The sequence below is a fragment of the Rhinopithecus bieti genome, unplaced genomic scaffold, assembly GCF_001698545.2.
Source record: "Rhinopithecus bieti isolate Rb0 unplaced genomic scaffold, ASM169854v2 scaffold_32081, whole genome shotgun sequence".
Lineage (NCBI taxonomy): Eukaryota > Metazoa > Chordata > Mammalia > Primates > Cercopithecidae > Rhinopithecus > Rhinopithecus bieti.
In genome coordinates this window covers 4,955,589-4,969,155 of record NW_016814436.1, presented here as the reverse complement: position 1 = coordinate 4,969,155, position 13,567 = coordinate 4,955,589, and the positions used below count along the sequence as shown (strand labels likewise).

At 52.7% G+C, this 13,567-nt stretch overlaps 1 protein-coding gene across 1 annotated transcript in view; it reads right to left on the bottom strand.

Annotated features, from left to right (window-relative positions):
* CELSR1 (cadherin EGF LAG seven-pass G-type receptor 1) overlaps nucleotides 1-13,567 on the bottom strand; it is a 197,185-nt gene that overhangs the window by 79,319 nt on the left and 104,299 nt on the right. Inside the window, exon 8 of the mRNA XM_017850743.1 lies at nucleotides 2,431-2,653. Coding sequence (XP_017706232.1) covers nucleotides 2,431-2,653 — 223 coding nt within the window. The remainder of the gene's footprint in view (nucleotides 1-2,430; nucleotides 2,654-13,567) is intronic.

Here is a 13,567-nt window from a genome sequence, read left to right as displayed (position 1 = left end):
CGCCCGTAGTCAGCCACAATAGCATCTTTTGGTGCCCAAACATGGGTCAAAAAGACCCCAGGGCCTTTGCACCAGCTGCCCCCTACACCAGAAACAATCTTCCCAGGCTTTGCAGATCGCTCAGGGGTCAACTCAGCTGTACCTGCCCTGACTCATTTTACTCCAAGTTGCCCTCAACTCCCATCAGCCTATGACATCACTCAGTTTCTGAAATCATGCTGCTGACTCACTGGTTTATAAGAATGCATGATCCGTAAGGGGAGGAACTGCAGCTCTCATTCCCTGCTGCATTCCAGAGCCCAAAGAGGATCTGGTCCATATCAGCGCTTAATATGGGCTGTGTGAATAAATGAAAGGAAGGGGCATGAACAGACGCCTGAACATGAACAGGCCTGTCAGAACTCAGAGCATGCAGAGCAAAAAACCACCTGCTCTGGCAGGAGATCATCGAATTCTCAGAAATCCTTCTCCCACCCAGGGGCCCAGGCAGGGGGTCTTCAGACCCAAATCACCACAACACCTCCCCCACCTCCCTGGTTTCAGAGAACTTGGCAAACCTTCTGAGTGAGCTTGGGACGGGTTCCTGAACTAGCTGGGTGTCTCCACCATCAGAGATCTGTGGCAGGAACTCCTTTTGACTTAAGGTTGGTTTATCCATTTTCCTGCAGGAGTCGGCCTGAGCCAGCCTGGAGCATCTGACCTCAGCCTTTTTCTTGAGTTAAAATTGATGGTTTCGGCTAGCCGGTGGCTCACACCTGTAATCCCAGCACTGTGGGAAGCCGAGGTGGGTGGATCACCTGAGGTCAGGTTGACCTGCCCGGCCAACATGGTGAAACCTCGTCTCTACTAAAAATACAAAATTAGCCAGCATGGTGGTGAGCGCCTGTAATCCCAGCAACTTGGGAGGCTGAGGCAGGAGAATTCCTTGAACCTGGGAGGCGGAAGTTGCAGTGAGCCGAGATCCCACCGCCACTGCACTTCAGCCTGGCAACAAAGCGAGACTCCGTCTCAAAAACCAAAAAACAAAAAACTGACGGTTCCCAACTGTCCCTCGAACCCCCTCTACTTAGAATGCCAGCAAGAACTGACGACCAACACTAAAGAAAAACACCCACACAGCACACTGATGCTTGGGCAGGGAATGAGCAGGGAGAAGGGATCTTGATGACAATGGGGCCAACTCAGTGCAGGTTTGTTTCCCGAGACTCAGCCCCTGGGTCACACCTGATGCCCTTTGGTTGGTTTCACTTCTGTGCTGTTCCCTTTGGACCCAGGTGGGGGCTGTTGGGCGGTGTCAGCGTCCAACAGTCCTGCACGGCTCCCCTGGCAAGCACACATACACCACGGGCGACGGAGCAATAAAGAAGGGACCCAAAGCCGAGGGGAGGGTTGGAAGAATGCAAGCAAAAAGAGGAAAGGCCAGAAAACAGAAACCGAGGCCCGGAGAGGGGGCCGGGGAAGGAGGAGGAAAGAACAAAGGGCCGGGCGGATGAGAGGCAGCTGGGAACAGAGCCCGGAGCCCACTGGGGAGCCTGGACACTTGGCAAAGAGAAACTAGAAAGAGGAGAAGGAGCATGAAAGCACCCACCTGAAACAAAAGCAGCTAGGCGCCCCCAACCTGGCCCCTCACAGCGGCTCTCAGAGGCTCAGGAGGGTTCTGCCCACAGCCCCCACCACTCCCAAAGTGTAACTGCCCTGGAAGCTTGGGGAGGGACCTTACGATTTTACTTTTAAAGGCATTCCCTACAAGACCCTCAGTGATTTAGTGTCAGCTCTGATTGTTTAGCCACCATCACACATAAGGGAAATCCTTCCTAATTGTCCAGTGCAATAATCTCAGAAATTCAGAATCTGACAAGCAGCAGCGGATCATTCCCTTGTGCAGACATTTAATCAAACATGATCAGAGGTGGAGAGGAGAGTGGTGGTCACCAGAGGCTGGGGAGGGAGCAGGCAAGGGGCTGAAGAGAAGTGGGTTAAGGGGTACAAAGACACAGAAGGAGTAAGTGTGTGTGTGTGTGTGAGATGGAGTACTCGCTCTGTTGCCCAGGTTGGAGTGCAGTGGCACAATCTTGGCTCACTGCAACCTCCACCTTCTGGTTCAAGTGATTCACATCTCAGCCTCCCAAGTAGTTGGGATTGCAGGTGTAAACCACCACATCCAGCTAATTTTTGTATTTTTAGTAGAGACGGGATTTTGCCATGTTGAGCAGGCTGGTCTCAAACTCCCAACCTCAGGTGATTCGCCCGCCTCGAGCTCCCAAAGTGCTGGGATGACAGGTGTGAGCCACCGCACCTGGCCTGGAGCTACTGAACTATCAAAGGCCACACAGGGAGGACACCGACATCACGGTCTGGAGGGATGGGGTGCACAGAGAAGCCCGCCCTTTCCTGAAGAGACCTGTGTGGTGCGGCAGGACACACACTCACGTGAGGGAGACGGTGAAGTGGAATCGCTGTCTCAGGCCCCGGAAGGTGACGAAGGACCGGGGCGGGAAGCTCCTGGTGGTCACCTCGCAGTAGGGCCTCTCGTACTCGCCGGGAGGACAGACGCAGTGGAAGCCACCGATGAGCAGGTTCACGCAGGTGCCCCCGTTCTTGCACACCCCGTTGGCACAGCGGCCTGAGCGGGCATCCACCTCACAGTGCTCTCCTGGGGGACGAGAGGAAGACGCCAGAGAGGTTACCAACCAGCCAGGGAAGAGCCAACGAGCCTGTCACAGACCCCGGACACGCCCCAGCCACAGAGTCAGCTGCTGAAAGAAAACCTGACTGACTCCAGGTCAGGTCTGTGACATGAACAGAAACCCCTGAGTTCCCGAGGACTTGCCCAGAGCCGTGCCAGAGTTGGCTGCACCCAGCTACTGGTGGGCGAGCTAAGGATGGTGGCTGGGGGGTTTCCACAAAGCTCTCTCTGGGGTCAAAGAAACAGCAGCAATGAGCCATTCCCAGCCTCCAGCCCCGTTCAGAGCACCCTGCAGGCTGAGCTGGACTCCTCTGAGCGGAACGCCTAGAAACAGACCAGAGGGCCTCACGCCCTCTCCCCACACCTATGCCTGTGCCATAGCAGAACACAGCAAAGTCTCATCAGAGATTCGGAGCATGCTGTCATCACTAGACCCAAAGGCCACCTTCTCAGCAGGCCGCCTGCCCTGCCTGCCGTCCGCCCTCCCACAGACACCTCACACTGGCCACCCCTGGATTCCAACTCAGTTCTAATCTGGCCCGTCTCGACCACCAGCCTGTGAGCTCCTGAAGGGCAGGCACCACCCTACTCTGATGTCCTCCTCAGAGTTTAAACTCTTCTGTGACAGGAAGGTTCTGGAAGCTTTCCAAGAAAACCAGCCGGGCAGCCCACAGCACACTGCCTCTCTCCCCGTCTGCCCTCAGACTAGGAGTACTCAGAACCTCATCTGCTCGGAGGGGCTCAGCATTCGCCACGCTTTGAACAAGTTGTTCCTGCACTGGCCACTGCATCCTCCAGCAGCCAGGTGTATGGCTGGTGACACTCCCGCCCCCAGACGGGGATGGTGGCCCACAACCCGCACAGCCCATACTGCCTCCTCTGCCTCCACCACCTGGGGTAGACATTGGCCAGAGACCCCTCACAGACCTTTAGAGGCTTCCAACAACCAGAAAATTCCCAGCAACATTCTCTCCCAGGTACAAAATTTTAAATGAACGCATTTTAAAATAAAAGTATTATGTTCACAAACAAACAAAAAAACACAGTGTAAAAAGTATGGCGTGAGCCGGGCGTGGTGGCTCGTGCCTGTAATCCCAGCATTTTGGGAGGCCAAGGTGGATGGATCACCTGAGATCAGGAGTGTGAGACCAGCCTGGCCAAACTGGGGAAACCCTGTCTCTACTAAAAATACAAAAATTAGCTGGGTGTGGTGGCGCACACCTGTAATCCCAGTGACTTAGGAGGCTGAGGCGGGAGAATTGCTGGAACCCGGGAGGCGGAGGCCGCAGTGAGCAGAGATTGCGCCACTGCACTCTAACCTGGGCAACAGAGCAAGACTCCGTCTCAAGTCATAGTATTCCATCAGAGGACCACGTCAAAACTTACATCACTCCAGTCGACGGGCATGTGGGCTATTTATAGTTTTCGTTTATGGCAAATGACTTTTCAGTAAACATTCTCCTGTATAAACCCTGATGTGCTTTAAGATTCTGGAGAAAATCCCTAACACTACTGAATCAAAGGTCACACACAAGTGACATTTTTTTTTTTGAGACAGAGTCTCACTCTGTCGCCCAGGCTGGAGTGCAGTGCTGTGATCTAGGCTCACTGCAACCTCCGCCTCCTGGATCCAATCAATTAGCCACCATGCCCGGCTAATTTTTGTATTTTTAGTAGAGACAGCGTTTCACCATGTTGGCTGGGCTGGTCTCAAGGGATCAGCCTGCCTCAGCCTCCCAAAATGCTGGGATTACAGACATGAGCCACTGCACCTGGCCACAAGCGACATTTTGATGGATATTTCCAAACCACCATCTTCAAAAGGCTACACATACCCACTCCCACCAATGCAGAGGAGAGAATTTTGTTCTGTCTTCAACACTAGGTATGATCAGTCTTTAAAATATTTTGCATCTCTGACAAATGGATCTCAACGATGTTTTCATTTGCATTTATCTTTGATGAGGCCAGCATCTCTTCCTATTTTATTGGCAATTTACACTCTCTTTCCTGGAAGCTACCTGATCATTCCTGGGTTTGTCTTTCTGCTGGGTTGTTGGTCCTGCTTTTATCATGTTATGCAAGTTCCTTGTAAATTATGAAAACGAACAATTCTGTCATTTTCGTGGCAATTTCCCCCAGCTTAATGTTTAACATTAGGTTTTATGTATTTCTAGTCCCACAGAAATTTTTTGTCTGTATATGATCATATTTATCCATTTTTTTCCTTCATGGCTCTGGTCATCTTGGGTTGTTAAAAGACTGCTACAGGCCAGACGCGATGGCTCACGCCTGTAATCCCAGCACTTTGGGAGGCTGAGGTGGGTAGATGTCTGAGGCCAGGAGTTAAAGACCAGCCTGACCAACATGGTGAAACCCTGTCTCTACTAAAAATAGAAAAATCAGCCAGGCATGGTGGCAGGCGCCTGTAATCCCATCTACTCGGAAGGCTGACGCAGGAGAACTGCTTCAACCCGGGAGGCGGAAGTTGTAGTGAGCCAAGATCACACCACTGCACTCCAGCCTAGGTGACAGAGCAAGACTTCATTTAAAAAAAAAAAAAAAAAAAAAAAGACTGCTACAAAGATGGAACTTGGGGGACATCCAACGTGAGGACGCTCAGTGCATGACCCAGCGTACCCTTCAAATGACAGCATCTTACTGGAGCCCAGACCTCACCGGAGTCCCCAGAGTGGGATGGCTCCATGATGGGCCCTTGGGACAGGCACTTGCAATGTCTCCCAAGAGGCCTCCAACCACGCTCCGGATGGCCAGCGAGATTCACACAGCCGCTGCCGTGCGCGGCGGCCTAATTTGATGCCAACTCAAACAGAATGAAAACACATTTACAATGCCAGTCTGCCTAGGCTGCCATAATCAAGTACCACAGATAGGGGGGCTTATACAACAGACACTTATTTCTCAGAGCTCTGGAGGGTGGAAGCTCAACACCAACCATGGTTCCTGCTGAGGTGGCCCCTGTGGAGGTCTATCTTTCTAGCTTGCAGACGGTGCTTTCCTGCTGCATACAGGAGAGGGCTGTGGTCTCTTCCTCTCCTTACAAGGACTCCAATCGAAGTCTGGGGGCCCCACCCCATGACCTCGCCTAAACCTAATCACCTCCTAAAGCGCCCATCATGAGGCATAGGGCTTCAGTGTAGAAATTTATGAGGGCACAATTCTGGCCAGAGCAGATATGTATGAGACAACTGGCGATTTTAAAAGACTAGTGAACATTAAACTTTATTACCCATTTTTAAAAATAAAGAAATCACGGTGGCTCACACCTGTAATCCCAGCACTTGGGGAGGCCGAGGCAGGCGGATCACCTGAGGTCAGGAGTTCAAGACTAGCCTGACCAACATGGTGAAACCCCATCTCTACTAAAAATACAAAAAGTAGCTGGATGTGGTGGCACATGCCTGAAATCCCAGCTACTCGGGAGGCTGAGGCAGAATTGCTTGAACCCAGAGAGCGGAGGCTGCAGTGAGCCGAGATGGCACCACTGCACTCCAGCCTGGGCAACAAGAGTGACACTTATCTTAAACAAACAACAACAAGAAGAAAAAAAAGAAATCAGGTGCTATCAAGGGTGGGTGCTGAGGTATACCCCGCACCATTCCCCTCCAGGATGGCTCTGGGGTGTGGGTTGCTGATGGCTCATAGCTGAGACCCTGCACTCAGATTTTGCCCTCGCTGAGGCAGCCCCCATCCAGCAATGGGTCAGCGTGGACACAGTGACCAGACTGCCCAACGCAGGCCATCCCTGAGAGGCCATCCCAGCTCTGCAGCATGCTGTGGGGTGGCCAAGGCCTTGTATACCTGCAGGGCAGTCCGACCTTCCCTCTGTCCAGGCCAGGGCCCCTCACTGCCCCCAGCTGTGGCTCCTGAAGGCTCCTCCAAGCTGGGGCATGGAGTCTGTTTTTCAGGAAGGCCAACCTCAACCACGTGCTCAATTCAGTGAGTTCAGTTGTTAGTTTTAGGAAATCCTGTCAATCCTCCAAGAGAATGCTTCAAATGAGCTTTTGAGGAACAAATGAAACTGATTTATAATTAGCATAACAATCATCAGAGGTAAATGGTGCCTCTGAAGAATCCGAGTTCTCCCTCTACTTCCCCCAGGCACCTCCCAGTCTCCAAGACCAGGCTGCAACACCTAAGAATGTGTAACTGGGCTGGGTGCGGCGGCTCACGCCTGTAATCCCAGCACTTTGGGAGGCCAAGGCGGGTGGATCACGAGGTCAGGAAATCAAGACCATCCTGGCTAACATGGTGAAACCCCGTCTACACTAAAAATACAAAAAATTAGCAGGGCGAGGTGGCGGCGTCTGTAGTCCCAGCTACTCGGGAGGCTGAGGCAGGAGAATCGCGTGAACCCGGGAGGCGGAGCTTGCAGTGAGCCGAGATCGCGCCACTGCACTCCAGCCTGGGAGAAAGAGCAAGACTCCGTCTCTTTAAAAAAACAGATTCCAGTATGAGCCCTCTCAAATACAAGGAGGGCTGAAATCGCTAACCTTTTGCTGAATTTCATGAGCATGCACAGCCTCCACGCCAATAACCCCAAGGGCTCGCAGGCACCAGAGCTGACGAAGGGTCAGAGCCAGGCACAGGCCAGGGGGTGCTTCCTCCTCCTCCCCAAGAGTCAGGACAGGATCCCACCCACCTGTTCTGCACTGGCAGGGGCTGCCCCCAGGGAAATGGGAACAGAGGGGTTTCCCACCCCACTCAGAGTTAAAGCAGACGGAGAGGAGGCAGTCCTAGGCCCTCATCCAGGCTCCCAGCACCCGTGGAGGCTAACCTCCCCACCACTCCCCGCTACTGGGGGTGAGCCCACCACAGATGCCGCACCCTGCCACCCTGCAGGCAGGCCATGTGCACGCACACACCTGCACACCCGTTTGCACAATGCTTATAACCTCCCACATGTATTCACACTTGCAGTGTCCCCCCAGCTACACACACATCCATACACACCTGTTCACACACACACACATTGACACACCCTCATATACACCTCACATCCTGTCACACACAGGTGCATACCTGCACACCCACCTGCACACTCACATGGGCAAGTCACTGCTCGTGGCTTCCTGTACAGGTGGGCGGCTGGCCTTTATAAATCCTGTGTTCACGGCAAGTGTGAAGCTTAAGGTCTATTTCTCCTCCTTTGGACACTTCAAATTACCTTGTTTCTACTTTTAAAATACGTGACATTTGGGAGTGTTTGCTTTCTAAGTTCCAGCCGGTGGCCAAGCAAAGCACACTCTGGAATAACAAAGCCACGGGGAGAGGCTGGGTGTACTCACCCAACCGAGACGGCAAACAGGGCCTGTGGGCCCAGCTCTGCCCTTCCCACAGCCGCCTCTGTCTGTTCCAGGACTGAGAACCCAGCCTGCGCCCGGGGCTCAAACTCTCCCAGAGGAAGGTGAAGCCCAGGCCCATGACCCCCACGCAGCCTCCCAGTCGCACCTGCCCCGGGCTGGAACTCACTCCCCACTCATCCGAGGGCTGGAAGACTCAACTTCTCACCTCCAGCCTGGGGTTTCCTCTAAAAGGCCCAGGAAAAGGCGGTCCAGCCCTGAGTGAAGACAGCACTTTGCCTGTATCTGGAACGTTTGAATTTGAACTCGCAGACTGGCATTCCTGCTTCCAAATTTGATTTCTAGTGGCCCCCGACGTCCTCAGGCTTCCCTGTGAAAGGGAGGCTGATGGATACAAGCTTGTCCTGCCCCCGTGCAGGGACTGGAGATCAACAGATGGCTGCTAACGCCCGTGCCCGTGAGAGCACAGCGAACCCAAGCACAGGTGTTTGCCCTGCGCTGAAAAGGTCTTGCTCCTTTACATATGTTGCAAATAAAACTAATCTCCAGAGAATTGTTTGGTTTGCTTTTTTAATGTAGAGTTCTGTTTGCTTTGTTTTCTGTTTGTTTTCATTTTCAGAAAGTAGCTGTATGTGTTTCCCGTGGCTGCCATAACAGATGACCCCAAACTGGAGGCTTAAAACAACTGAAATTCATCCTCTCAGAGTCGCACAGGCCAGGAGTCTGAAATCAAGGTATCAGCAGGGCCCAGCTCCCTCTGGAGGCTCCAGGGTGGATCCCTCCTGCCTCTCCCAGCATCCCAGCGTACCATCGTTCCAATCTCTGCTCTGTCCTCACAAGGCTGTCAAATCTCCCTCTCCTTCCTGTTATTAAAGACACCACGCTGGCAGCGGTGGCTCACGCCTGTAATCCCAGCACTTTGGGAGGCTGAGGCGGGTGGATCACCTGAGATCAGGAGTTCGCTAGCCTGGCCAACATGGTGAAACCCAGTCTCTAATACAAAAATTAACCCAGCGTGGTGGCGAGCGCCTGTAATCTCAGCTACTTGGGAGGCTGAGGCAGGAGAATCCTTTGAACCCAGGAGGTGGAGTTTGCAGTGAGCCAAGGTCACACCACTGCAATCCAGCCTGGGTGACAAGAGCGAAACTCCACCTCAAAAATAAAAAACAAGGCAGAGTGAGTGAAGTGGCTCACGCCTGTCATTCCAGCACTTTGGGAGGCCAAGGCGAGTGGATCACCTGAGGTCAGGAGTTCGAGACCAACCTGGCCAACATGGCAAAACCCTGTCTCTACTAAAAATACAAAAAATTAGCCAGGTATGGTGGCACGTGCCTGTAGTCCCGGCTACTCAGCAGGCTGAGGCAGGAGAATCTCTTGAAGCCAGGAGGTGGAGGTTGCCAAAAATTGCACCACTGCACTCCAGCCTGGGTGACAGAGCAAGGCTGTCTCAAAAAAATAATAACAATAAAGAAAAGACATGAGTCATTGGATTAAGGGCCCACTCTAAACCCACGATGCTTAATCTCAAGGACCCAAACTCATTTACATCTGGAAAGACCCTATTTCCAACTGAAGTCTCATTCTGAGATTGTGCGTGGACACGGATTTGGAAGCCACTGCTGAATTCACTACAGTGGCCCTCCACGTTTGTCCCGGAATTGCAATCGCGTACATTCTGGCCTCTGCAAACCCGGTGCCCCTAGAGCAGCAGCGCCTGGCTGGTGGAGCCTTTCCCACGGACCCTTCAGAAGTTGAAGTGTCCAGGACTCCCCGCGTGCTGCTCTCCCTGCTTGCAGGAGATGTTGCTCCCGGCCTTTGCCAGCTCATCCTCCCCCACCCAGCCAGGGAGAGGTGGAGTCCTCATTGCAGCCCCTCCTGCCTCCAGCAGGCCCCTGCACAGCCACAGGCCCCCTCGCCTCACAGCCCCTGCTCCTGCCCCACCCACAGCCTCCAGACCTACTTGTCCCTTGCATCACAACAGCAGAGTGCTCCATGATACTGGACTCACCACGTGTCAGTCCCACGGCTAGAATCCCACTGCTCCATAAAGACCCAGCCTAAGGGGTCTCAGGGCCCGGCCCCCAGCCACACACCCAGCCCCCTCCACACCACACTCATGAGCCTGTGCCAGCCCCACTGTCTCCTTCCTCCTGGGGCGGCCACAGATGGCCCTGAGCAGAGCATACACTGCAGGCCATCCTCCAGCCCCACGTCCTCTCTCGGTCTCTCTTGGCTTTCCAGTGCCTGGAGGCCACCCGCATCCCCTCACAGTACCTAAGCTCGGCCCACCTGCCTGCTCAGGGTGCCCCTGGGGCTCTCATCGACTCCAAATCTCCCCTCTCTAGCAATCGCCCCACCAGCTCCACATCTAGCCCTGCTTGTATGATGGTTCCCCCACGCGTTTCTCTCCCCAGCTCTGTGCAGGCAATGACAGGGTCTGTTTGGGGGCCAGTCTGAGACTGTCAGGCACACAGTGAGTGCCCAATAAATGCCTGGTGTGTGCAGGGCATATGCTGAGCACCTGGCAGGGAGGGTTGGCGGGAGTGGGGGGGGTGTGGGGAAGCTGGGTCCATAGCAGGTACTGACAGACGCTTGTGAAATGAAGTCATAAAATACCAGGATTTCCCCTGTTCCAAGCCAATGATTAATGCCTGCACTTAATCCATGAGTTACAAAACCACATCATGCATGTATTTGATTCAAACAGTGCAGGAAAGCTGTTGATGAGGTGAAATAATTTTACAGTTAAAACATCTTTTCTTTTTTTACTAAAGGACCATGAGAACTGTGCAGCAACTGGGCTCTGGATGAACTGGACGAGCTGGGGAAGGTCCTATCTCTGGTTTCCTTAGGGCTGACCCCCAGCACCTCCAGCCTGTACAACGGAGCCAATTCAGGATTCCCCGCAAGGGTTGGTAGTTAAGTATTTGCAGCACAGCACTGCACAGAAGATAACGTTAAGCAAAGCGAGAGTGGATTACGGTGCTGTTTATAGGTAGCTGGAGGGCTCGTTCCTCACCAACCCTCAGGGAGAATCCCGAATTGGGGGCATTTGTAAATGTTCCCACCACGGCTGGGTTGAAAAGAGATGTGATACGACAGTTTTTCATTCTAAAATCATCTGAAGGTAAATAATTCAGGTCAAATTTAGTGAGCTCTGTGTCTTTTAGCTCTATATCTTTTATTTTCTAATAGAGCTTTTATAAGACACACTTTTAATAAAATAAATGTTCAACTATGCTCACTATCAGGATTTACTTTATCTTTCCTTTTCCAGGAATTCTCACTCAAAATAAATTTGTGTTCCCTTTACACCCTAGGATTCCGCTTGGAGTCAAAGGCTTGCTGAGTCATTCAAACCTGGGGGAAATTCCCCCGTACTCTGCACACCCCCATTACAATGGCAGCCTCGCCTCCCACGCCAAGGATAGAGTCCACTGGGCAAACCGACTGCTGTACTCGATCACGCATGCAGCCCGCCAAAAGCTCTCGCTCTCCCCGTAGGAGGGATGCAGGGCTCAGCTTCCTGACTATGGTACAGAAAAGTGTTGTTTTTTTTTGTTTGTTTGTTTTTAATAGAGACAGAGTCTCACTCTGTCACCCAGGCTGGAGTGCAATGGTGCGATCTCGGCTCACAACCTCTACCTCCCAGGTTCAAGCGATTCTCCTGCCTCAGCCTCCTGAGTTGCTGGGATTACAGGTGCACACCACCACGCCTGGCTAATTTTGTATTTTTAGTAGAGACGGGGTTTCACCATGTTGGCCAGGCTGGTCTCAAACTCCTGACCTCAGGTGATCTGCTCGCCTTAGCCTCCCAAAGTGGCGGGATTACAGGCGCGAGCCTCCACACTCGGCCAGAAAAGCATTCTTAATGGCAAAATAAAAGCTCCCACGAGCCAAGGCCTATCCAGTCCTCATGGCCTCATGCACCTGCCCCGCTACTGGGGACCTGTCCCACACCAGGCTTGGGGCTGGTGCCTGCCCAGAGACCGGAGCACCACAGCCATCAACCCTCAGCCTAAGGGGCTTCCAGAAAAGCACTAGCTGCACAGGGCTTCAGCAAACGGCTCACCTGCTGCAGGCAGGGGCCAGGTGCTGGTCTGTGAACAAGGAAGGGGATGTCCAGAGGGTCTCCGCGTCATTACATGGAGACTCTGGCAGGGGGCTGGGCACAAGCCCAGGGAAGATACAGGGCATGGGGACAGGTGCAGAGGGCCCAGGCCAGGGGATGCTGATGTGAACCCCTGGCTCAGGAGCTCCAGAACTTACCCCTGGGGGGCTGCTCTAGGAGCTGGGAGAAGAGAGACGCAGGGTCCCAGGGTTCACCCAGAGAGGGGACACAGCAGGCAGAGAACCTCAGGACCTGGGGGAGGGCTGGGAACGTGCTCCAAGAGTGCAAGGGCGTGTAAAGATTGACCACTTAAGTTCTTAAACAGATAAAAAGACAATTCCTTTCTGGTCCTAAGAGACAGGTAAGAGCTTTGAACTAGAAAAACTAGAATTTCCAAAGGCCACAGTGGTAAAACTCAAGCACTTGAGGAAGCCTTAGTTTATGCAGAATTAATGATCAACATGAAACACAAGAACAGAGAACAAGGAGTGAATGGAAGGGCCCAGGAGCAGGAACATAGGACAATTTCAAAGTCAGGTCATTTCGCACAAACACACAAAACCTCAAGTCAACTCAAAGCCCCATCAAAGAGCTCAGTCCTAACACTGGATCCTAGGATGCAGAAAGCACAGTCTTAAAGACACAACCCAGCAGCGTGGCTCATGTGTCAGAAACTTCACTACCAGAGAAAACACACAGATAGGAGGCAAAGAGGGGAACACTACAGGGTTTCTAAGAGAAAAAGGGCATGTCAGAAATGATAAAACACCGCACAAATTTGCCCATCTGTTATTCCAGTCACTCATCCATCCATCCTTCCACACACCCACCCCCACTCATTAACCTACCCCTCCACCCTTCCATCCACCCACTTATTCACCCATGAAGCCGTCTACCCATCCATTGTTCATCCACCCACCCACCCACCCAGCTTCCAAGCACTCACCCAGCTTCCATCCAACGACCCATCACACATCCATCCATCCATCCAACCACCTATCACACATCCATCCAGCCATCCAACCACCCATCATGCATCAACCCACCCATCCAACTATCCATCATTCATCCATCTAACCACCATCACACATCCATCCATCCATCCATCCAACCAACCAACCACCCATCACACATCCATCTAGTCATCCAACCACCCATCATGCATCAACCCACCCATCCAACTATCCATCATTCATCCATCTATCCACCTTTCCACCTACTCACCTGCCCACCCGTCCCTCTACCCACTTATCCATCTAATAAACTGCCAGCATGGGCCATTCTTTAGGCACTGGAGTTATAAGAATGAACAAAACAGATCCCTGCCTTCATGGAGTTTCCATCTAGGTAAAAAAAAGTCAGACGTTCAGAAAAAGCAAAACTACATGAAGAATCTTCCAGCAAATGGAAAAGCAGAGGGGAAGCTTTGAAGGGGTGCTCGCATGG